Source organism: Columba livia, chromosome 17, assembly GCF_036013475.1.
Source record: "Columba livia isolate bColLiv1 breed racing homer chromosome 17, bColLiv1.pat.W.v2, whole genome shotgun sequence".
Taxonomy (NCBI): Eukaryota; Metazoa; Chordata; class Aves; order Columbiformes; family Columbidae; genus Columba; species Columba livia.
In genome coordinates, this window is record NC_088618.1 from 5924157 (window position 1) to 5949319 (window position 25163).

The following is a 25163-nucleotide window of genomic DNA, read 5'->3' on the forward strand; positions in this document are numbered from 1 at the left end:
GTGCGAGTTGCAGCAAATAAGCCACATGAAAGCAAAATAACTTTTGCGGCTCAGGTGCGATGAGGAAGAGGATGGCAGTGCACCAAACACCATCGCTCTCTTCAGTTTGACAGTTTAGCAGCAAATTTCACTGCAAATTAAATGTATCTGTGTAGGCTGACAGCCCAGGCGGGTCCCTGTGTGTCACCCCCTGCTATGACACAGGTGAGCCTTTGCTTGGGGCCGCAGGTTCTCCCAGGGCCTCTGAGTGCTCCAGCACCGCCTTTTCCAGGCTCCCTCATCTCTAATTAAAAGAAACTACAGAAGAAATCAAACCAGGAGCTGTAGTTCTCAGAGCCATGGCTAGTGGGTTGCTGTGACGACGTGACGCATCCACCCAGCGTCTGCCGGGCATGGGAAACCTCCGGACACTGTTAATCCTTCAGGCACACAAATGGAGACCCTTTAGAAACTCCAGTTAAAAGCACCTTCTTTTTTATTTTTTTTTTGGTGTGTCAGGCCCTGGCTGTCATGGATGTTGGACCAGAGCAGCTTGGGGGCTGGTGCTGGTCCCCAGGGGGATGATGTTGGTCCCCAGGAGGCTGATGCTGCTCCCCAGGGGAGTGGCCCATGCTCTAGGTACTGCGGCAAGGTGGGCAGGATGGGCTGTGCCTTGGTGGGCTCAGTCCAGCTGCTGGTGACACAGCCACCTTGGAGCAGGGACGTGGCTCTGCCAGGGGACATCACCTCTGCAGTGGCCTTCCAGGTCTGTGGTCTGTGGGGAGCAGGTCCTCCCAGCAGGCTGAGGCCACTACCCAGGTGTGAAGCAGCAGCTGTTCAGACACTGGCATCTTTTTAAAACTAAGATACTTGCTCTCCTTAAGAGCTTCTTTTTTTCTCCACGTTGATATTTTCAGTCATACAAGGTGGGATTTGTACTGTTACCTCAGGCAGAGCTGGAGCAGCACCAGCTACCACTGTTCCTCCAATGGCTCCTAGCCGGAGCTGCACGGTGGTTTTGCAAGTCTGGGATGTGCAGCCTGCATGTTGCCACCCCAAAGACCCCCACGCTGAGGCACCCACCAGCACCAGTTTCCCAGCACACCGGCACTGCTCCGTACAGCCAAGCCCATGTGCCACGCCATCGGTTCGATGCCGATGCTGTCGCTCCAGCAGCCTCCACTCCTGACAGATCCCCTGGTGTTTTTGCTGGTGAATGAGCCACAAATGCACCCAGTGCTCCCATTACCTCCCTGCTCCCACCTTCTCCTGGGGCGCCCACCTGCGCCGCTGCCCGCAGCCCCTCTGCACCCACCCGCCAACGCGGCCGCCTCTGCTCCAGCATCGGGTCAAGGCTGCCACTGTCAAGTCAATGAGGAGAGAACTTTGAAATCTCAGTTTTTCTTTTTTAGAAGCCGCAAGCTGGAAAAACCATTGCAGGTTCTCAGGGCTGCTGGAGGCAGGAGAGCAGGGGGAGAGGTGTCTGTGGGAGATGGTTTTCACTGAGAGGTGTTGTGCTCCCTGGGGTTTTGGGGTCGTGTGCACTCCCAGCAGGATCCTGCCTCTGTGACCTGCTGGAGAGGGGAGTTTTTCCCAGAGTTCTGTTTATTCTGGTCACAGTTTTCCACCCTGTGTGAATTGTTGCTCCAGCCTGGCTCATCAGCTGTGCCGCGTGGGGCTCAGTGTGCTCATCAGTGACACACCAGACGGGGGAGTTTTCTGGGTAAAATGTTGTTATTTTGCCAATTGTAGACAAATATTCTTGTCCATCACCTGATGTTCAGTTACAAGTATTTCAGAGAGGAGGCTATGGAGACTACGTACCATTTGAAATACAGTGTGTTTCAAAGAGATGGACCCAATTTCAAAGCATTTTAGCTCAAATCAGCTTCAAATTTGAATTTCCATCGAGTTAGAAGTTGTTTCTAAACAGTATGATTATTTGATTAGAAGATTGCTTTTATCCTACCTGCTCACCCATGCAATGAAATGCAGAGGAGTGGATTGTGGTCTTAAAACAGCTATCCTGTTTAAGCCACAGAGGCAGCAGTGGGAAGTTTAATTTAATTAACATGATACTCAGAGATGTAACTTAATCACATTAAGTACAAATCAACATGCTCTCATTTAAGCTCTCCAGACTTCAGAAAACAGGGGCAAATCGTCTCCCACTCATCTTTAATCCAGGGAAAAGCAGAATTTTCCAAGAGGAAGGAACCAGCAAGGCTGGTCCCTCTGCTTGTTTCAGCTAATTTCTTCCGAAAGGAAGGTAATAAATTAGTAATAGCTCCCACCACCTGCATAGCACTGTTGTTCCTGGGGAGAAAGACACCAGGAAAATCACTTTTTGCCTCTCTCAAATGGCCTAAGTGTTGCCTGTTTTGGTGCATGGCCCCACAGAGGTGCCAGCACCACCAAGCACCTGGGTCTCCCTGGGTTTGTTTGGCGCATGGATGCCGCTCACGCCATGTTCGTTAGCCTGAAGCATCAAAGGGAGATTGACAGGACTGAAAATTGGACAAAAGCAGCACGGTTCATTAACAGGAATCCAAATGATCTTCTCGCTCCTCTGGCCTTTGCTCTGGCAGTGCTGTGCAGCTGAGATGAGCTCGCCCCGGTGGTCACCGCTCCCCCCAGCTCGGCAGAGTTAAGCAAGGCTTTTTTTCTTGGGAAAAGTCCTAAAAGAGTTGTGTTGGCTGCACTTGGACAGACTCATTTTCCTGACTGTGGTGCTAAACTGAGCAATTCCTGGTGTCCCTTGCACCTTGACACCTTGCTAGACAAGTCAATGTCTCCAACAACATTTTCACAACAGCAAAAGTGAGAAACAGGCAGGAGAAAGTCACCTGCCTGTCCAAGGCCAAATTCAAGGCTTTGTCAGGCAGCGAGGATCTCCTGGCTGGCAGACGCAGTTGGTTTAACTCAGTTTCATCCTGGGCTGGAGGAGTATTACAGAGACCAGAGCCCTGCGAGGTGCCGTGTGTGACACGTCCATGCTGTGTCCCTCTCTGGGAACCTGGCGCCTTTCCCACTTCAGCTTATCAGAGCCGTGGCTCCGGGCTGTCCCCACCACAGCCTGGGGTCCAGGCAGCAACTGGGCTCTCTCTGCCCTTGGAGCTTGGTTACTGTTGATATCTGACGGTGCCCCTATATGGTGCTTTATGAGGCCATGATGCCTTCATTATGAGTATTTATTAGCCTGTCTTAATTGCCCGTTCAAGCAATTGAACCCACATTTATCAGTATAAGACATGAGTGGCTGCAGAGCAGCAGAGCTCGATACAGGGGTCAGATCCACACTCACCAACTGCAGACGGGAGTTGTGACCCCCAGAATCTTCCTGGAATCCACTGGGATCAGCAGTCACACACCCCCAAGCAAGCTGGCCCTGTTCCTGCAGTTTGACGACATTTGCGCTGCCGCCACTTCTGTTAACAGGGTGTTTAGCAAGCCAATAAACAGTGAAAAGCAAATAATGTACAAGGAAATAGGTTTTCCCTACAAGGGATATGGCACAGGTATGCTCCCGGCCTCTGTGCCAGCAGTAAACTACAGAAGAGGACAAATTCTGATTAATCCCGAGTCCAGAGCTCCCTCCTGTCTTCCTTGCAGAGCTGTGTCCTGCCAGACAAATGCCCATCACAGACGGCAGAGGGGATGGATGGTTCCTGGCACCTTCGGGGTCCCCGAGCAGCAGCATGGAGCGATGCAGGGGACGCAGCCCAGCTCCCGGTGTGGCACAGGAGCGGTGGCCAGGGCTGTGATGGAGGCCGCTGGCTGTGTGCGGCGTGGCACTGCCCTCACGCTAATGCGGTTTGTAGTTATTGGAAACTGGACTGCGAAGGAGCCGGGATCCTGTTTCTATGGAAATGTCCTGGAACAGCGAACGAGGGAACTGAAAAACAGAAGACGCGTTCCTGGGAGCTGCCAGGCAGGGCGCGCTCTGGAGGGGCTGTGATTTCGATCGGAGCCACCTGCTGTGAATTGGTCTTTTCGGCTCATTATTGCCTTCCCGGTGCGGAGGAGCCACAGGAGGGTCCCTAGATGCCGCATGGCTGCGAGGACACTGTCACTTTGCATCTCCGTATCACCCCCAGGGCTCCCAAAGCCCCGCTCAACACCGGACCCCACCGGCTGCAACCCCGAAAGCAGTGGGTGTGCGGGGGACACACACCGAGGGCTCCCCCGGCCTCATGTCACCAATCCCTAGTGTCACTGTCCCCGGGCACCCCTCGGCACGTTGGCCCCAGGTCTGGGAGGGCTGAGGTAGGGTGTCCCAGTGGGGGGTGCCCGGTGATGAGCCCCTGGGAACTGGGGGTGGGGCGGTTAAGGACCCCCACGAGGGCCGGTGGGCGGGCGCGGTCCCCGTGCCGAGGGCCCGGGGCCCGGTTGGGTGTCCCCGGTGCGCCCGCGGCCCGGCGGCGCACACGGATTGGCGGCGGCGACGGCGGCCCCTCCCCGGCGGGCGCGGGTGGGCGGTGCGGCCCGGTGGGCACGGCCCGGCCCCGCGGAGCGGCCCCGCGCCAGTCACCGGCGCTGCGGAGCGGAGGAGCGCGGCCATGGCGGCGGCCCCGGCGGGTAGGGCGGGCGGCGGGCCGGGGGCGCGGGCGGCGGGGTCGGGCCGGGGCGCACTAACGGGCTTCTCCCGCTTCTCCCCACAGAGGCGGAGACCCGGCAGCGGCTGCTGCGCACCGTTAAGAAGGAGGTGGGTGCAGGACCGCGGCGGCCCCCGGGGAGAAACCTGGACGCCCCGTGGGTGTCCCCGTGGTGATGGGCGTCTGCGGCGGGACCCTGCTCGGCGGGGAACCCCGGCCCCGGGTTCGCCTGCTCGCAGCATCCCGGTGGCTCCTGCCGGGCTGCTGCAGCGAATTTAAGCCCTCCCCCCAAAAAAACAAACCAACAACACCCAACCCCGAGTAGGGCGGGGGTCTCAGCGGGAGCCGGGGGCTGCAGGGGCTGCCTTGTTCCCGGGTCGGTGGCAGAACATCCCTGCAGCACCACTGAATTTCGGTACCTAGTATCCTGCATCTTTTGAAAATTGCCTTTTGCTGCTGGCAGAGCTGCTTTCACAAGTTGTGATTTTCCATAGGGAAAAAGGGGCGACTCCTGCTGCTGCTTCCACGGGGAGCTGGGCTGGGACGAACCCCCGTTGTGGCCAAATGCCCTTTGCAGGGCAGGGGGCAGCTGGGGAGCCCGCATGGCCAGGGCTGCTCGCAGCTGCCAGCCCAGAACATGGGGAAGGTGCACATGTGTGTTTGTGTGTGCAGTGCAAGGTGATGGCATCGTACATCTGCCTGCCCTGGCCTCTCTTCTCAGGCATCTTTAACTCTGTTAGTTTATACTGTGTTTTACACCGAGCTGCCTCAAGCTGCTTCTGTCTGTGCAGAGCTTTGCGTTTGTCATGTGTGTAGTGTTAACACTGAGCTGATGGTGGATCTGGAGAGGGAGCCAAGATTCCCACTGCTCTGCCACGTAGTTCGTGCGTTGCTTGTGCGTGGAGGTGGCCAGTGGGGCCGTCTGAGCCTCCTGTCCGTCACTGCGGACTCTGGAGCAGCCGAATGTCATGGGACCCGCTGCATCAGAGCCTGGCGTTGCTCTGCTGCATGATGGAGTGCTGGATCACCGGGAGCTGTTGTCACCTCCTGCCTATGGTCTGTCCCCATAGGTCACCTCTCCTGGGATTTTGGAGGGTGTGATGTTTTGTTTCTGGTCTTATAAGAGTCTTGATAACAAGCTTTTGGGCTCTGGAAAGTGGAACGGCCCTGTTACGGACACCGCCTGGAGTGGGTTGAACAAGACCCATGGGTGGTAGGTCCATGGAGGGTGACAACGCAGTGTGTTTGGCTCTTCATCCAGACCACTTCCCACCTTTAATCGTCTGCCGGGTGTGGTGGTAAGGAATACTACTTGTTGCCTTGGTAACAGCTATTAAACCAGAAAAAGGGTATGACATTTATTTTGCATTGTGGATAAAGCTGACATCTCATTATTACTGTCTGTCTGCGACTCCTCCCGAGTGGAGAGAGACAAAACAGCAGGCTGTGCGTCGACTGATGCTGCAGGATGGGAGGCAAGGATTGCCATGGGCCTGCTGGTGAACCAGCTCGGCCCGCAGCTTCTTCCCAGAGCCGTTGTGCGCTCCACAGACTGTCACTGCCCAGGAGCATCTCCCGCGCTGGCGCTCAGCACCGCCTGGTCCCCCTTTGCTCTTCTTCCAGGGGCTGAGCGCTTGAAGAAAGTGCATTGTGTGCCTAGGGGAGAGCTGAGGGTTGTGACGTGCCCTTCTGCTGGCTTTTGGTAAAATAAATGTATCATACGAGGGTTTGGTGAATGCCGGTAAAGATTGAAGGAGAGAGGTGATGTATGGGGAAAGCCCCTCTGCCCTGGCGAGGTGCCGCCAGCCAACGCATCCCGATGCCGTGACGTTGGTGTTTGACACGGTCTGATGTCTCTCCGGCGGCCCTTTAGGAAAGGCCGACGCAGAGCAGAGATGCTTTTCTGGTGGTCTCGTGGCTCTGGGCTCTGCCTTAGGATGTTGGTGCGGGTGTGGGTTCTCTGTATCTTCCTTCGTGTTTCTCCCGGCTCGGCGCAGTGCGGACAATGCTGGGGCTGTGTGTGCCCAGCCGCATGGGGGGATCCCTGCCAGACCTGCGCTCTGCACCCCCAACCTCTGCTTTGCTCTGTCAGGGTTTAAAAATACCTGGGGAGATGTGATCCCATAGGTAATGTAGTTAATTATTTAGCAACCTCCCTGAAATTGGGAGCTGGTGGGGCCTTCTTTTGCCTGTTGCTCCCTGCTCTTTAGGCACGTTTTGTTCATGATTTGTTTTTTTTCCCCTCTCCTCGACTGCCTTCATGTTAAGTCAGGAGCTTGTGCAGACTCCAAGGAATAGTAGAAAGGGATAACTGCAGAAATATTTCTTTTCCACTCCTGGAATTATTACCTTGCACAAAATTGCTTATTCTCACTCTGGTTTTGCTCCAGCTGTGGCTCTGTGTGATGTGCTGAGGTCCTCAGGGGCAGGTGAGCTCCGCTGAGACCAGGAACAGCCATGGGTCACACTTGGGACGCTTCGCCACATCTGTCGTCCTAGTGCGATAACTGCAGGAACCAAATATTGTGAAGACAAGGTCTGATTAGACAAGGTAGATAAACAGTAAATCGAAATTACCCAAAGCACCGCAGCGAGCAAATGGACCTTCAATATTTGGTTGTTGCCATGGTTAATGCATTTTTATTAAGAAGTCCTGCTCTGAAGTAGATTTATGGGTTGAAATGAGTAATAAGTTGTGTCTTTTTCCTATTTTTCTTTTTTTTTTTTTTTTTTACCCCCATATGGTCATAATAAATCAAACTTATCCTGAAAACTGCAAAATCGTTTGTCAGCAGACTGCAAGGGCAAGAGCAGAACTGTGGCTTTCCGAGGAATCCTGTTTCCTGGCATACAGGATAAGAAGCACAACCAAATCCTCTCTGATTTTTTAGAGCTTTTATCAGCTGAGATGAGACTGCTTTAAAAACCCAGAGCCTGAAATATGCAGGTTTAAAAGGACGTTGGATTCTCAACTAAAAATATTACTCCTGCAACCCATGCTCCTCCCTTTCTTTTGCAAGTTTCGGTTTTAATAGAGGAGAATCCTGTAGGATGGTTTTGACTGTCTCAGGTAATTGCCCTGCATCCAGGAATAGGAGGGGAAGCAGGTGTTACCATGAAATACTGTGCCTGCAAAATTAGTTGTGTGAAAAGCTGAATGGAATATGAAAGCAAACAGTTGTCTTGCTTATTCTTCTATAAAAACTTAGTTTACATTTAACTTGCCACTCAGCAAGTAGCTTTATGTCTTTTACTCACCAATAATTGTTGTGTTGAACGTTTTGCTGCCTGTTCTTCGAACTTTTGAAAACTGTTGTTGATTGACCACAGCCTGCTTGCTTGCTGATGGTCTTCTGTCGGATATATTGTTTATTTTTTAACAGCTTGGATGGTTGTCACCATGTAGCTGTTGACTAATTCCCTCATCATATATTATAGGGACAACAGTCAGTCAGTCTCTCTTCCTCCCACCCTTCAAATGAAGTGCCCCCGCTATGCAGCCACATTGTCTGATTCGTGGCTAAATAACACACTGACTGGTAAGAACAATATTTTTGCAGCCTGGGTTTGTTTATCTGGAGCATGTATGTGTGCCCACGGTTCCAAAATATCAGATCGTGGGTGTCGGTGACAGCTACTTCATTCTGGATTGGTAGAAAATTGTAAATTAATTTAATGTTATTAGGATCTGAAAAATTAATGTTGATAGCTTTAAATGTTCTCAACGCCAATAAAAAAAAAAGGCCTTAGTGTAGCTGTCAAAACTGTTCAGGCAAAATGAAGATGGGGATGATAAGCTGCAGGTTTGTAATGAAGCTGAGGGACCTCCTGATGTCTCTCAAGCACCCAGGTCAGCCTTTCTCAAACGCTCCTATATCAAAAGTAAACAGACAGCTTTAATGCAGCATTTCTCGATTGCCTGCATCGATCTCTTCTGAAAAGAGTATTACTAATCGCTGGGGACCATTTTCTCTCCCTTTGAAGACAGAAGCGGTGGTGAGCAGGAGTGCTTTCATACTCCAGAAGCCCTTGGCTTGATCTTTCATAGCTGGAGCGGGTTTCATGCTGCTTTCTCCTCCTTCATCTCCCTTCCCAGCCTTGGGCAGCCAGAGCTGCGTGTCCGAGCAGCCTCCTTCCTCCACTCCTCTGCTGCCACAATGGCATCCTCCTGGCGTCCTGGCCATTGCCATGGAAATACCTGGTTTTGCACAGATTCAGGACTTCAAAGCAAGACGGGGCTGGAAGTTGCACCTGGTTTCTGTGCAGATAGTGTCAGGCTTTGCCATGTTTGCTAATTGAATCCAAAATGCTTGTCAGTGTAACATTTATCACCTGGGAAAACAGCAGCTTTGTGGTGTGATGGGTGCAGAACAAAACAGGGTAAAGCTTTGAAATCAGGCATTGGAAACAGAGAAATGACTAAAGTTTTCCCTGAAATGTTGCAGTGTCTTTATTGAGCATCTCCCAGCTAGCGGTACCAGCAGTGCCAACAGATGGCATTGAAATTTGCGTTTGACAAGCACACCAAGAATAGAACCAGCTATAATGTGATCTTAAGTGATCTTAATTTAGTATTGCATGTACAGATTTTTGGCCAAAAGCTGCTGCCCTGTGAAGAACGTCTGGTACAAAATACTGTCAGCAAACATACATCTCTGGGATCATTCCCATTTCCCCCAGGGTACAATGTGGTATTACAAACCCTTCCATTTAATGTGTTCTTGATCTCTTTTCCAGCAAATGGTCCAAATATTCAGAGTTCATATGCATTAATGCCTTCTTCCCCCCGCCATCCCAAGGAGGCTCAGCCCAGTTCCCGGCCATGAGCACACGTGGTTCCCGGGGCTGCCCTGAAAATCCCACGTGTGCCACGTGGATCGTACCCCAGCTGCAGCAGGTGCTGTATTTTATTTAGTAAGTGGTGATAAATAATTAAATAAGACTTTTAGAAAAGCCAAAGGTCTCAGTCTGGAGGATTGCAATCAACGTGACTGTGGCAGCAAGAACATGGAGCTGCCAAACAGCTTTAAGGGCAAGTGCATATGAACAGTCCGGTGCCATCAGAACTGTCCCCATGCTGTTGTCCCACCGTGTGAGGGGACCCTGTTCTCTGTAGGTCCATCAAGATGGCTGGAGAGAGTCCCTCAAGTCTGGGTATAAATAGTCATTTACTCTGAAGCTGGCGGTATTTTAACTGATTAGAGCACAATGGATTGGAATTATTTTATGGGCAGCTAGTAAACTCTTATCTAAGTGGCAGAGCTTGGCTGCAACTTGTGATGGTGCCGGAAAAGTCTGGCTGGAACTTGCTTTTGGAATAATCACGGTGTTTGTTGCTTTAAAGATAAGAATCTATATCTTGCAACGCCAAGTTCAATAATATGAGTTTTATAAACAAGTGTACCAAAAAAAAAAAGATGTTGTAGCAATAAGACAGGCAATAGGCAGACATTTCATTTTCACATGAGGAGATAAATCTAGTTTGCGAGAGGTGTTGGACTGAGCAGTTCTGCTTTAGCTGAAAAAGTGGCTTTTAGCTGCAGTTCAGCTGGTGTGGTGGTTTGTGCTGTTTTTTCTCCCACAGTGATTCTGTGGGCACCAGCGTGGACAGTCCAGAAGTTGAGAACTTAGAGTTTTGGGTTGTGTCTTTGTGTCCCAGAGCTGAACAGAGGTTCTAAGCTTGCTTTGCCTTGGACACTGAACCCCCTTTGGTACAAACCAACCCAAGAGCTGGAGACAAAAACCGGCCCAGGAGGTGCTAGCTGGGGGAGCTGGTGGCAAAGCCAAGTGGGTTGTGTTTGTCCCTGCAAATAGAAGCATGCCTGGGATTGTCTTAATACTGCGTCTGCTTCACTAAGTCATCCTTTAGCATTTTGGACAGGTCTTGCACAATGTATGGAAACTGTTTCCTGTGGGGCTTAACCAGAGCTTATTCCTGGAAAGAGACCTTGATTTGGTGAGGCAATTAAAGAAATGCTCAGATTACATCAAGGGGTGCCCATGTGGACTTGTTGCACCAAAACTAACATATAAATGGGATTTTTAAGTGCTAGAATTAACTTCCAAATACATAATCAAAGCGGCACTTAAAGACTGCAATAAGAATGAGAAAACACCAGCTCATAAAAGAATTTGAAAAGCCGACATAGAAAAGCAAATGGAGTTTAAAGCCTGTATGACCGATGTGGGGGTTGTTGTGGGTGCTTGTTGCCCTCCTGGGCAAGGTGCATTTGGAGGGGGTTCCACCAGTGCAGCCGCCTGGCTCTGGTGTCAGTCATCTCATCCCTCCCACAAGAGGTGAGATTAAGAAGATGTCTTAATTTCCACTGTATTTTTTACTGTAATTCTTTTGTTTTCAGGATGCAGGTTACATAGGCATTGAGCAGAAGGTCTTTACTGTCTCTGACCAAACCAGATCAATAGCAGTTTCTAAAAACATACTTCTGCAGAGACCAACTCAATCACTGGAGGCATTTATTTTATTGTAGCTTTTATTTATATGAAATGACTCTCTTTGTGGGAATTCCCACTGCAAGGACTGAAATCAGACCTGGTTCTGCTCTGCCGTTGCCCTGGTCATACCTGGTGCTTTGTCCCGTTGGACAACCCCACAGGGTTATGAGCATGGCCAAATATTTGGGAGTGCTGTGCTTTAATACAAATGCCTTGATTACTAGTGAGCGTCTTTGCAAGAACCGTGTCAGGAAAAACCGTGACTGTAAACATCGCTGAATGATCTAGAATACAGGTTGTATTGTGACTTGCCTGGAAAAATCCAGCCAGGTAAAACAGAGTTGTGAGTCAATATTTCCTTAGACTAATTAAACGCAGAGTTATTGGTTTGCTCCTGATCTCTGCACCTTGGTGGTTATTGTAACTGCTGTAATATTTGGCTTGCTCCACCAATGTAAATGACAGCTGGGACTGGTTATGGAGCTTCGTTACAGGAAAATCGGGGTTTGAGATGAAGGATACCCCTGGGAATTGCGTAGCAGAGAGAGCTAAGCCTGCATCCAGAGGGTGATGTTGAGACTAATTTGCCTTCTGTTGTATTTTTGGAACTGCAATTAATGCTGTTAATTTGGTGTGGACATTGTGTTGTAGGGTGTCCCTGTGACCCTGCTCTGGTGACTTGTCCTGTGCTCCCAGCTGGAGCCAGCAGGAGGTTTCATTGCTGCAGAACGCTTGATGATGTTCCTCTTGAGTTTACCTACATCTAAATTATTAGTTGCTGTTTTAATTTCCTTTCTAATAAAAGAAGAGCAAACATCTCATTTTCCTCAGACTGGCTTTGGATAAAGAGTGGGCAGCTTCATTTGTTGAGATTGTTCTGGCTACAATATGAGAATTAGCATTAAAATGCTGGAATGCAACGTGTTTAGAGGCTGTTCAAGGCTTCTCTGTGGAGTGAGCCAAACGTGGCTTCGCCTGCGCTCTCTGTCCCAAACCCCGTGGCTCAGGAGAGGAGCCGGGAGGGCAGTGGCAGATGGTCCCAGATGGCTGCAGTGGGGTCTGTGGTCCCAGATGACTGCAGTGGGGTCTCTAGGGTCTGTGGTCCCCGGGGGGATGATGGGACCGTTCCTCGGGATCTGCAAACCGCAGCACAGGAAACCCCACAAGAGGTTTGGGCTTCTCTGGGCTGGAGCTGTCCTACAGGTGTCAGTCATGTCCATTTGTGGGCAAATGTGAGATTGCTTTGATTGGAAACTTTGTCAATGTAACACTTTTTTTCTCTTACAAGACAATATCCATCTGTCTGGCACAGCTGCTCCCGTTCTGCTCTGGCCCTTCCCCCCAGGTCCATGCCCTTGTTGCAAAGCCCTTTCCACTTCTGTTTCTATAGATATCTTTGATTTGCTTAGTGTGATAACCTCGGTCAATACAATCTTTTCTTTAATGAGTAATTTTCCACTAAGCTGCATCTCTTGGAAGGGTTTTTTTGTGTGTGCCTTGAGAGCACAGGTTGTTTGTGGTGCCTTGGGACCAAGATGCCGGGTCAGAGCCGGGGTCCTGCTGTGCTGGTTGTTCCACAGGCACCAAATAACCAGATGGTCCCGTCCCCACAGAGGTCAGTTGTGCGGCGGGTGCGACTCAGACATATATCAGAGCAGCCGGATACCAGTTCATGCGAAAAGCGGCTGAGAAATTATTAACTTGAATACACTCCTAATTTTAACCAGAAGCTGGTAACAAACCGTGTGCATTGATTCCAAAGAGTATTTTTGGGGGCAGGGAGGGTTAAAAGATGGATTCTTGATTAATGCTTTTGGCAGGTTCATAGAGATGCTGAGTTCACTGGTGATTCCTGATCACAATGTTGCAGAAAAAAATCTCAGATCCTGAGAACTCTTAGTCACCCGGCACGGGGGCTCGGAGCAGCACGGGAAGCTGACCTGCTTGCTTTGACACACAGAGAGGTGCTTCTGGCTGTAGATATGGCTTTTTTCTTAATCCATATTCGTAAAAGGATTTCCTTTATTGAGCTGTCAGCTACACATAACTGACCTTGATGGAGGTTTGCGAAGGAGTTTAATTCCCCAAATGAGACAATTAAAGGTCTCACACATGCAAGGTTTGCTTGGCCAAGTCTTGACCTGCTGTTTGTTCCTCTTCCCTGTGCCTTCAGAGGGAACATCTTGATCAGCAGAGTCTGTCTTACGCCCACATCTGCTCTGTGAACCTTTCCCCTGCGTTTTCCGAGGCTGGAGTCTGTCCTTGCCAGCCTGCTTACCTGGCGGGTCTCCCCTCCCATCCTGTGTCTGCAAAAATCATGCTCCTAATTTATGTGGGTTTCTATTTATTTTCTTCCTCTCGTCGTGCCCCTGATGTGCAGCCTACAGGACAGCTTCCCCTGGAATAGTGGCACTGAAATGCGTGCCAGCAGCGCGTCGGAGCGGCAGAGGCTCGGTCGGAGGGCAGTGCTGAGTGCATCGCTGTGCAAACAGCATTCCTGGTCACATCTGGTGCTGGGTGATCGTGGGATTTGGCATCGAGGGACAGTTACAGTCATTTGGGACAGCTGCGTCACATGAAATTTGTCAAATCCCCACAAAATGAAAAAGCATGACACTGTAAAAGCATTACATATGAGATTTGGTTATGCTTATTAAGGTGTCTTTTATCTAAATGATGCTCGATTCCCGGAGTTAATTCTCTGCTTGTAGTTTTCCCATTTTGAAGCTTCTCAAAACCAAAACAACCTTTTTATTTTTATATACCTGACTTTTTGAGATAGCCGGTGATGGCAAGCAAGGACGCTGTGATTCTGTGAGACCTCATGTGCCGATAGAGGCGATTTGACAAGTCGGAGAGCGGAGGAGGTTTCCTTGCAGACACAAAGCAAACAGAGCGTCTCGCTCCCGCTCCACTGGTCTCCTCACTCTGGTCTGTGGCTGAAATTCAATGTTTTCTCTAACTGGGCCTCTGTTCAACAGGTGAAGCAGATCATGGAGGAGGCGGTGACGAGGAAGTTTGTGCATGAGGACAGCAGCCACATCATCTCCTTCTGCGGTGAGTCTCTGCTGACACGAACCAGGGGCTGAAGCACCCGCTTTGTGTTGGGCGCGTGTGTCTCCTGGGTGCAGGTGGGATGGTGCTGGAGCCAGGTGGGGTCTTCAAGGAAACAAAGGGGCAGCATTAATCAGACACAAGCTGGGACTGTTCGGCTGCCGCCCAGCAAATGCTGCAGCGTGCGGAGGGGGAGCCGCACTCCTCCATTTACAAATAGCTGAAGAGCAGCTTGCTAATTTGGAGGCTGGGAAGAAAATAACAGAAGTGATGGCAACTGTAGTGGCTTGGGAAGAAGTTGCTGGAGATGGCTGGCTCATGCAGCACCGTCACCACTGGATAAGACTGTAGCATCCCCAGACATAGGCACAGAAAAGAGAAGGGAGCTGCGAGGTCTCCTTTTCTGCTTTGGAGAGCAAACAGGCTGCCTTTTGCCTTTTCTCCTGGGCCCTCGCACAAAAGACATGCAGATGCTTGTTTCAGGCCTGTCTGCCTTTGTACGCTACGGACCGCATGGCATCGAAAGAGCAGAACAGACTTCAAGGTGTGAGTCATTCTCTGCTATTCTGTGCAGCACGAGGCTTCGCAGCCTGGAATTATTTATAGCCTCCTGCGACACGGAGCTGAGGCATCCAGGCACGAAGGGCTCGTCGGTTCCTTCTGCTTCTTAATGATGCTGCTGCACTTCCCCTGGCTTCTGGTATCTGCGCCTTCTGCTCTCTCTGCTGCTCTCTCATTTAAATGGTGTGTGCACCTTCCTCGGTGCTGTGGCTCTCCCTGAGCTTGTAAATAACTCCTTTCCCTGCCAAACGGAGCATGCTGCAAGCCTGGCTTTGCTGGGCAGAGCTGCCCTTTTCTCTGGAGAGAGCCGCCTTCCTTGCAGAGCCCTCCTCATCCTTCGTGCAGCCATGGAGCCAGTGGTCTGGCAGGAAAGGGCGGCTGCCCCACCGCCCCGGTTTGCCCGGGAGGGACAGGTCTGAAGCAGACAAACAGAAGTTGGCACCTGTCACGTTGGCGCGGCCCTGGGAGGCTGATGGAGAGCCGGCAGCGGGGCTGGGGCCGCGGGAGCCCAGGGTTTGTTGTGCACATCAGTGCTAAAGCTGCCTTTGTGTGCAGCCCCTGCGTGGTCTGAACCGTGCTAGGCCAGAGCGCTCTCGGGATCTCAGTACTACCTTTAGTCTTTTTCCAAGGATCAAAACTCCCACCTTAGCTGGGTGTAGCTGCACAGAGCCCCTGCACCTTGCATCTCTGCTGTATGTTACATCCTTAGAGATGGGGAAAATCTCTTCGGTGTCTGTTTGCAGAGGTGACAATAAGTAAGTTAGAAGCTGGGCTCAAAAAAATAAGGTTAAGAAAGAAACTACCATTACTCCTGTATTTAGCATGGACAGGGTGCACTCAGTTTGTGTGCTCCAGCCTCTGAGCCCTTGGGAGAGCACAGGGAGGATTTTTCCTATGTCACTTGCATTTCAGCCTTGGAGTGTAGAACAAATGAATGAAGGGACATGGGGTGATGTGAGTGTGTGAGGCAGGGGTGGATCTTTTTGTGTTTGGTCCTGAAGCCATGAAGCGGTCTGACTTATTTTGCAGCTGCAAATTGTTCTCTGGGACAGGTAGGAAGACCCGTCCATGCATGGGCTGTGCGGTTTGCAGCATGTCTGGGCTTCAGAAGGGTTTGTGCAGGTTTTTGTTTGGAATCCAGCGGCTCTGAATGGCAGGTTTGGGGAGAACAGGGCTTGGCTGGCCCAAATATGTTGCTTTTTTGCTGTTAGCATGGGATGTGTCCCACAGCACCTCGGCATGGCACGGAGCAGTGCAGAAATAATGAGAGCATCCCTCGGCCCTGGGAGCTGATGGGTTTGCATGAAAATGTCTCCATAGAGTTGTTCAGCTGTAGGAAAAAATGCCTTTCCAAGCGAGAGGTGAATCGGCATCTGCCAGGAGCTGCAGGGAAGGCTCAGCGCGGCTGGGGGGTTCCTGGAGGAGGAGGGATGTCAGTGTACCAGAAAGCTGCTTCTCAGACCCAGATCAATCGCCTGCAGAACTGTGGGTCCCTGTAATTTTCCAGTGCTTTGATCAGCCTGTTTAATAAGTCTGTGTTTGACACTAGACATCCATCCTGAGCCCTCCCAGGGGACTCCGGCAAACAGAGCCTGAACGTGTGTGCAGCTTTCTGTGGAGTCATTGCCAGCTCCCTGCTTGCTGCCTGCCCGGGCAGGGAGTTAGGCTAAGCCTTGCGTGGGGGCTTTACTGCCAAGTACCAGCTGTAGGGAGCCAACTGAGCCACCACTGAGCTGGGAGCGTCTCCAAAGCCAAACTGAGCTGTTGGCTTTGCCTGTGGTTTATCCCCAGGTTCTCTCTTGCCAAGGCTTTTCAGGAGAATGTTTGTGTGAATGCTGAGATTTTTTTTTTTGTGAAAAAAATACTGCCCCATTTCCTCTGCTGCTTTAGAAATCCTCAATGTGCCTGTCTCTTGATCCCGGGCTTCCTCCTTGCTTGGACCATCCCAACACAGGGGCCCAGGGCAAAATCTCCTGTTCCAGTGTACCCATCCCTCAGATTGGGCCGAAGGGAAAACCTCAGTGAGTTCTTTGGTTTCTCTACAATCTGCAAGAAACCTGGGAGGAGAATGTCAGCTTGTGTGCATAGCAAAGCAATTATCCTACCTGGAGAGGATGCTTGCTTGTTGGTTGTCGCATGTCTGATGAAGCCATTTTCCTCAAGGTGGGGATGTTCTCTGCCTTAAAATGTATTGTCTGAGGAGTTTTACATCCCATCCTTCTCTCTAGCCCATTGATTAATGAGGGTGGCTTGACTGGTCACCTGAAATGGTTTCAGACCCATTTAGCCAATCTAGTTAAGGCCCCCAGTCTAGTTAAGGTCTCTTTAGGCTGTCGGTTGGTCAGATAAGTGAGTCCAAGACAAGTTAGGATGCCCAACTAGTCCCTCTTGGGTGATTTCAGGGGGATCTGGGATCTATTTTAGCAAGCATAGGTCAACTTGCCATTGAATTATGTACATCTTGGCACACCCACGGTTTGTGTTTGCATCCATCCCTTTTGTTCAGATTAGCTGAACTGGTAATAGACTTTACCCTCAATTTTTCTTCTGTTTCACAAAGCTGAAATGGAACCTCGGTGCAGTCAGCAGAACTGATGCCTCTGCAGGCAGAAAAGCTGCACCAGTGTCTGCTGCTTTGGGTCAGACGACATCTGGTTTCCCTCATCTCTCTGCTGCGGCAGGAATAGCACGTGGCACTGCTTTCCTCCTGGGAACTGTTTCTGCGGTGGAGCAAGGCCACGGATGCAGCAGGAGATGTGAGGTCCGCGTTGTGCCGCTCCAGTGACACCTTTGCTCTGTTGCAGCCGCGGTGGAAGCCTGTGTCCTGTACGGCTTGAAGCGGAGGGCGGCGGGATTCCTGCGCAGCAACAAGATAGCGGCTCTCTTTATGAAGGTGGGCAAGAGCTTTCCTCTGGCTGAGGAGCTTTGCAAGAAGGTGCAAGACCTGGAGCAGCTCATTGAGAACGCGTAAGGCACCAGCATTGCTGTTACTTCACAGGCCACTCGCATTTGGGTGTGGGGGTGTAGTTTGGGTATTCCCAACCTGACCCTCTGCAGCAGGAACTGCAGAGTCCTGTCCTGGGCTTTGGATGTCTGGACTGAAGAAGTTGCTTCTCTAGGAGATTCTGAGTTGTGGTTTAAGCTTGGATGGGCAAGTTCATCCTTCCTCTGTCCCTTGTCTCATGCTTCAGGGACAGCTAAGCACGTTTGCTCCTGAACTGTCACAGTTTATGGACCAGTGCACTAAGCCAACTGGAACCAGATGTGGTCTCTGCCTCAGTGTGCAGGGCTTGAACCTGCAGTAATTCAGCGCCTGTGTGAGAGTGGCTTACTCATCCTTGGACAGGGACCAGGGAGATGGGAGGGGGACCAGCTACCTAGGGGCAGGAATCTTTACATTGTCCTAAGATAAGCTGCTTTGCTTGTGAACAGCTGTCCTGGGGCACCAGTGGAAAAAGTGTGTGGGTAGGAGGACTCTGCTGAGGCAGAGACTGGTTCCAGGCTCTATTTACAGTGGGAAACTGGTTTAGTGAAATCAGTTTTCAAATGCCTTCTGGAGTGGGAGGTGGAACAGATGAAGGGAGCAGCCTCCAGAGCCAGGTCCCCATGCGGTTTCCTTGGCATCCCCCAGCCACCACGGTTGTCACCACCGAAACTCCAGTGTTGTGCCCCACGAGGTGCCACGAGTGTCCTGGGCTCCTGCTGTGCTCGGGGATGAGCTGGTGATGTTCTTGTCTTTTGCTTTGTACCTCTAAAGACGAAATCAAGTCCAAGGCATCACGGAGAACGTGCGCAAGGTGCCGAAGCTGCCCAACCTGTCTCCTCAAGCCATCAAGCACCTCTGGATCCGCACAGCCCTATTTGAAAAGGTCTTGGATAAAATCGTGCATTACTTGGTAGAAAACAGCAGGTGAGTGCTGGCACAGCCCAACCATTTTCCCGTCCCAGTCACACCCAGGATCTGCCCCTTCTGATGGTGCTGGAAGTGTTGCTGGCTGAGCTTGGGTCCAAGTGGGCCAGAGGAGTCCCTGGGTGGGACAGGACAGTTGTGTCACTCTGTGCCCATCACGGGGACTCTGATTGATACCCTGCTGCTGGTGGCCACCGTACAGTTCCTAAAATAAAGACAGGCCACGCTTGCTCTGCTGGTAGCTGGGTTGTCGGAGGCTGTGTTGTCCTTGTCCTCATCTTCTGGAAGCTGCATGTCCTCTCCTGGGGAGGTGTCATGGGGTGTTCTGTTGGGAGGTGGGGGTGCTGTCAGAGGGCGTCTGTTCCCCAGGAACAGCAGAAACAGCCTGCTAAGGGCTTCTTGCCCTCTCACCATCAAAGAGTGATACAGAGAGAGAAGGGCATTACAGTGATGCAAAACCACTGTCTTGATTGTTTTGTAGTCCCAGGAGGTTGAAATGCTACAGCATTCTGCTCTTTTATTTCTCCTAGTAAGTACTATGAGAAAGAAGCTCTCCTGATGGATCCCGTGGATGGGCCAATTCTTGCATCTCTATTGGGTAACACTTTCCTCTTACCCTGCTTACTTTGATAACTTGCTTTCCAAACCCGTGTGCCCACTTCTGTGATCTGGGACGTGAAATGCTGTTGTTTTCTAGTAAGAAAACTTAACAACCCAGGGCAGGTAGTCCTGTGGAGAGCTTATAAAGAGCCAGAGCTGGCCAACCCATCTGAATTCTTTGCTGCTGTTGTACAAAGCAGCGTTTGTGCTGAGCCTGGTACTTGCTGCTGACCATTCTGCCAGCCCCGCTCCACAGATCTGAGAGGTGACCACAGTCATCGGAACAACCCCGGTGGCTTCCTCATATCTGCGATTTTCTTCTCTGCACAGTGGGGCCCTGTGCGCTGGAATACACCAAGATGAAGACCGCCGACCACTTCTGGACAGACCCCTCGGCTGACGAGCTGGTCCAGCGGCACCGGATCCACAGCTCGCACTGTCGGCAGGACTCACCCACCAAGCGCCCGGCGCTCTGTGTGAGTGTGGGCAACATCCCCATGTTGCTCCTCCTGGGGTGCATGGGCTGCTGAGCCCTCAGATTGATGGGAGAAGGTGGAAAAGCACAGTTACTGGAAGGCTTTGTGCCAGAAGTGCTGGGAACATGGGCCGTGGAGGCTACAGGTGTGCCGGACCATGATGGCACTGCATCCTGGGGTCTGCCCGTGTGTGAACGAAAAGCAAAGGCAGCCCAAGTCTGCTCTGCTCATTGCAAACCAAACACTTTCCTGGGGCTTCTCTAAGTACAGAATTGAGCTTGGCCAGAGCCAGGCATCCTCTTAAAAAACAGAAGGAAAGATTTCTAGTAGCGACTTTCTTAAGTATATAAGTGGGGAGGGAATGAGCTTCAAGAGAAGCTTTTTGAAAGCAAGAGGTACCTGTGCTCACCTCACCTTTGTAGGTGGATCTCTTCCAGATTCAGAAAAGGCACTCCAGTGGCAGCATGGATGACCGGCCGTCACTGTCCGCCAGGGACTACGTGGAGTCGCTGCACCAGAATTCCCGAGCCACACTCCTCTACGGCAAGAACAATGTCCTGGTGCAGCCAGTGAGTACTTGCTGGGGCATCTGGGTTTAAAATATCGCTCTGCTCCCCATTTACTAATTCTACCCCAAGTTGTTCGGTGTTGGAGAGAAGCACAGGCTCATTTTTCATCTGGGAAGGCAGTGACTGTACTGCGCTTGAGGTCCTGGTGATATGGATCTTCTCGGTGGAATGGAAGAGCTCTGCTTCTGTCTGAGTAGAAACAGGTTCCTGTCCCTGCCTTCTCTTGACCAGAGGCCACAGAATGAGTCCTCCTGTCCCTTCCTGCTAACTGTAGTCAAATAAATGAAGTGCCAATGGCTTAAGAGGAGCTGTTAAGTTTGCCTTGACTATGCAGATGATCTTGGTCCTTTTCCAAGCTGGTGATGTATCCTGTTGTCTCTGCTGCTCACTCTCTCCCTGCATTTCTCTTCTCCAGCGAGATGGTATGGAAGCGATCCCAGGATATCTGTCCCTTCACCAGACTGCCGACATCATGGCGCTGAAGTGGACCCCCAACCAGCTGATGAACGGCTCCGTGGGGGACCTGGACTACGAGAAGAGGTGACTGGCTCTGCGTGTGCCCTGGCACGGGGCAGAGGGGTGCGAAACATCCCCCAGGTTTAGACTTTGCATCTGCAAGCCCATCAGTGAGTTTTCCCACTGACTGCAGAGCAGAACAGTCATTCCTGGGTCTGTACTATGGGGAAGGGGTGTGGAAGGAGGCCTGGGATGGTGAGAGAGGTGATGAGCACTGGGAGATGCTGTGCTATTGCCTGGATGGTGCTTGTTCTGAAAGAGGCAAAGTGCTTTCATTCATCGCCCTCTGGAGAATGCCCTCACAGTGCTTTCAGGTTTATTGTGGTTATTTTAATTGGGGGAACTGGGAAGCTCGTGAACAGGGGAAGAGTATCTGCAGAGACAGGGAACATGAGCGGTTCTCACATAATCACACCTCAGTAACGGTGTGATATGATGTAGAGCTGTGTCAGTGCAGGCTACAGCTCGTCCTGCCTGCAGGTTTTCAATCTGCAGCTCGTCCTGCCTGCAGGTTTTGATTCTGCAGCTGGTCCTATGTGCAGGTTTTCAAGTCCCTTGGATTTAACAGAGCCTCTGGAGCTTGTTCCTCCCGGGGGGGCTGTGGTCTGCTCGGTTTGCTGAGCAGGGTGTCCTGCCGTACCCCTTTGCCTGGCATTGCCCGGTGGGCTGCTGGTGTTTCTTGATAGCTGCAATCCTTTTTGCAAGCTACAGAATCGTGCCAGGTCTCAGTTTGCCTGAGAAATGAAACAAAGCAAGCAAAATCCCTTTGCACCAGCAAATACTCCAGGAAAGCTGGAGTGTTTAGGACACTGGTTCTTTGACCTGGGGTAAAGGTCTTCTTCAGCACAACTTGTCCTCCATTTTGTTTATTCTCAATTGCAGTTTTTTGGGTTTTGTTTACCTGTGTTCTTTTCATCTCCTCTTTCTTCTTGGCCCCCGGGCCATTCTGTTATGCCTGGTGCCCTCCCCCTGAAATGCTATTTTCGTGTCTACACTACTTTTCTGAGTTCTTGACTTGGGCATCAGCCTAAGCTCTAAAACTTCCCAGTGTCAAGACGTGACCAAGGAAGAGAGGAGTCAGATGACAAAGTAAGTATGAATCTACAAGGAATGACTCTTACACACCCCTTCCCATCCTTAATTGTCTTTATGAACCTTTATTTTAAGTGCTGTTTTTGTGAAGTGACAGATAATGCTGCTCAGAATCTGGGAATCACTTTGTTGCAAAGGAGTGGGTTGTTGTTAAAGCTGACGCCCTCACAGGGCAGTGCTCCTCTAGGCTCTCCCCAGAATGAAACCCCACATGAGGCCACGTGTCCCCTGGAGACGTCCCCTCCCTGGCTTCCTCCTGGCATCTCTCTGGCCACTGTCCTGCCTGGTGACCAGCAGCTCTCCCAGTGTTTTCTACATTTGCTCAGTCACCTCCAGGTGCCTGTGCTGAGAGAGCACAGTTCTCAAACAGAAGCATGCAAGACAAAATCTATTTTGAGCTTTGAAGACAAAACAAAACAAAGCAACCCCACAAATTGTAGGGGTTTATTTCCCCTTCCCTTGGGGACAGGAGCTTGGCAGAGCTCAGCCCAGGATCAAACTGTGCTGGCCATTGCCTTGGGGCTTGGACTTGTCCTGGTTGAGCTGCAGTGACAGTGGCTGGTTCACTGCTGTTGTCACTGGGTCTGTGGCGGTCACGCTGCTGCTGGGACCTCGTCCTTTTTGCAGCTTCCCCTGGTGCCAGGGCAGCCAGAGGCAGGACCTGGAGCTGATGTGAGCAGAAGCAGAGCCTCTCGCATCCCTGCAGCTCACAGCTGCCTCTCCTTCTCTGTTCCAGTGTGTACTGGGACTATGCCATGACCATTCGCCTGGAGGAGATCGTCTATCTGCACTGTCACCAGCAAGGTAAGGGCAGAGTGGGGGGTGTCATCACCCCGCACTCGCTTGAGTACATCTTTGGGGAGTGACTGTATGGGGGTGTTTTGCATCGGCTCCAGGACAGATGTGCAGAACTCTGGGTGGTCACTGCGGTGTAAACACTTCTAGGAAAAGCTTGAAAGCAGCTCTTGGCTGTGGTGTGTGGCTGGGAGGGCTTCCTGCAAAGCAATACTCTGTGTTTTCAGGGCTACGGTCTCCCAGGCAAGCCTTCTCCAGGGCCCGGACTTGTAATGGGCTTAGGGAAGAATCCAAGCAAGGAAGAAAGTCTTTCTTTTCCATACCAGAAAGACAATCCCCTGAGCTTTCTTGCATGCCCTCTGCATTTTTACCTGGTAACGTTTCCCTTACTCATGTCAGTGTCTTCTCTCTGTTGTTTCTGTCGCTAACAGTAGACAGTGGTGGGACGGTTGTCTTGGTGAGCCAGGATGGGATTCAGCGGCCGCCGCTGCGCTTTCCCCGGGGAGGACACTTGCTGCAGTTCCTGTCCTGCCTGGAGAACGGGCTCCTGCCCCACGGGCAGCTGGATCCCCCGCTCTGGTCTCAGCGAGGGAAGGTGGGCATCTGAAACTGGGCTCGTTCCTGAGGCCACAGCACGGCGGGTTTTGTTGGTGGAGCATCTGGGAGCAGGGATGGGGAAAGGACCCTCTGCCCGGCTTTAGGGGCTGCTGTGTTTGAAACTCTGCTTCCCCAAACTAAGGAGGAAAGTGGGCTTGAAACATGGCAGTTCGGTTTACATTATGGCCTCGAGCAGCTAAATGGACTCTTCTGGGCAAATCAGAAGGGAGGGGTGTGGGCTGCTGGCCATGGGGGCTTTGGTTCTCATGGACCTGGTTATGCTACATGGATTATACATACCCTGTATGCAAACAGCATTATATATTCACCATATAATTGAAAGCTCAATCCCAAGGCTGCTCCAGCCCACAGAATGTGCAAACATCACCCAGGCTGAGGAAGCACAGGCTGGCGTTGGGCAGGATTTTGGCAAAGGAGGCAGCGGCCGTGCTGGCCAGGGGGTCAGGTGTGGGGGAAGTTGTGACGATCAGGTTTTGTTCACCCAGGGGAAGGTGTTTCCCAAGCTGAGGAAGCGAAGTCCCCAGGGCTCCTCCGAATCTGCGTCCGACAAGGAGGATGACGAAGCCACAGATTATGTTTTCAGGATAATCTACCCAGGGACACAGTCTGAATTCGGTGAGTGCATTGGCAGTGAGTTTCAGTTGGGTTATCCGGGGTGTGTGAGCAGCCAGGGACATGGCCCTGACAGGCACATGGCAATTCGTGCTAGGAAATGGTTCCAGAGAAACGGGCTTTGCTTGTGACAGTCCTGCTTTTTATTCAACATCGTGTATGGGTTGGGGTTGTATTTTTTTGTTTTAACCTTTTGCTTGCTACCAAGTCCTTGGTTTCTGCAGCTGCACAACAGGCCACAACTGCCTTAATGGTTGGAAAAAAATCCTTGCACGTAATTTCAGTAGTAATGTTCATTTTGGTAATGTTCCTTTGGGGTCACTTGTCACCCTCACGAGCTTCTAGGGCTGATTCTTCTCTTGCTGTCACCACGCCAACCTGGCAAGTGCTGCATTAAATCCAGCTGTGTTCCTTCTGCTTCTGCAGCACAAAGGAGGTGACGGCACCTGCTCTGTGCTGCCCGGCTGCACCCACGTGTCTTCACCCCGTGGCTCACGGGTGATGGAGAGGATGCTGCTGCATTCCCCAAACCAGAAATCTCTCTTTGTGTCTGATTGTGAATGATCTGAACAATGTGCTTGGCTGACGTGACTGCACATTTGTTCGCACACTTCTATGGGATACTAAGAACAATTTTTTGAATTCTGGGGACATTGTAGATGACTTTATAAGGAGGAAAACTGAGAGTGTAACAGAAGACTTGTGGAGTGCTTTTAAAAAGCTCTGAAGATTGATAAAAAACTTGTTCCTGTATTTTTGAGGCTAGAAGGGGACAATCACATCTCCTGTGAGTCCTCCATCACATCAGTTAAGATTATATTTAGTTCTCCCTGCCTTTAGCTGACTAACACAATGCAGTGAGTCAGATAAAAATCTGATTGAGGCTAAAATAGCAGATAGAAATGCTCCTTTCTGTAGCTTCCTTTTGATCTAGCCCTTAAAATTCCATGCTGGGGGGCCCATTTTCTGTGAAATGAATTGCTGCCATCTCCTTGGCTGCCATCATCAAAGTCTGTGCGGTTCCTGTGGACCTTCCCAGAGGGAGCTGGAGCTGCATCAGTTCTTTCTTCTCTACAGATTCTTCCTTTCTCCCCTTTCATTTGTGCCCTTGTCCTCTCTGTCTCTAGTTACCATTAATGGTAATTTTCATCAGTTCCTTGCATCTGTGGTCTACATCGCCGCTGTGAGAGGGAAGATCGCGAGGACTCCAGCTGCAAGCAAGACAGTGGTGATCCCTAAATGGTGTCCGAGTCTCCCCATCACGTCCCAGCCCCCCCTTGCCACACCGGGGGCCTCTCAGCATCACTGTAATGCGACTGTCATTGGTGTCTGC

General features: G+C 51.2%; 1 protein-coding gene across 6 annotated transcripts in view; it reads left to right on the forward strand.

Moving 5' to 3' along the window:
- Positions 1-4446: 4446 nt before the first annotated feature.
- The window catches only part of SGSM1 (small G protein signaling modulator 1), a 37433-nt gene continuing 16716 nt past the window's right edge, over positions 4447-25163 (forward strand). Inside the window, exons 1-14 of one of the 6 annotated variants that reach the window (XM_065033598.1) lie at positions 4447-4557; positions 4641-4684; positions 14009-14084; positions 17447-17609; positions 18400-18552; positions 19083-19150; positions 19483-19628; positions 20066-20197; positions 20613-20737; positions 21740-21802; positions 22542-22609; positions 23032-23195; positions 23704-23833; positions 24958-25137. In XM_065033598.1, the coding sequence (XP_064889670.1) occupies positions 4539-4557; positions 4641-4684; positions 14009-14084; positions 17447-17609; positions 18400-18552; positions 19083-19150; positions 19483-19628; positions 20066-20197; positions 20613-20737; positions 21740-21802; positions 22542-22609; positions 23032-23195; positions 23704-23833; positions 24958-25137 (1531 nt within the window). In that variant the 5' untranslated portion in view covers positions 4447-4538. The remainder of the gene's footprint in view (positions 4558-4640; positions 4685-14008; positions 14085-17446; positions 17610-18399; positions 18553-19082; positions 19151-19482; positions 19629-20065; positions 20198-20612; positions 20738-21739; positions 21803-22541; positions 22610-23031; positions 23196-23703; positions 23834-24957; positions 25138-25163) is intronic. The other 5 variants (XM_065033599.1, XM_065033602.1, XM_065033603.1 and 2 more) reach the window with 5 other exon arrangements.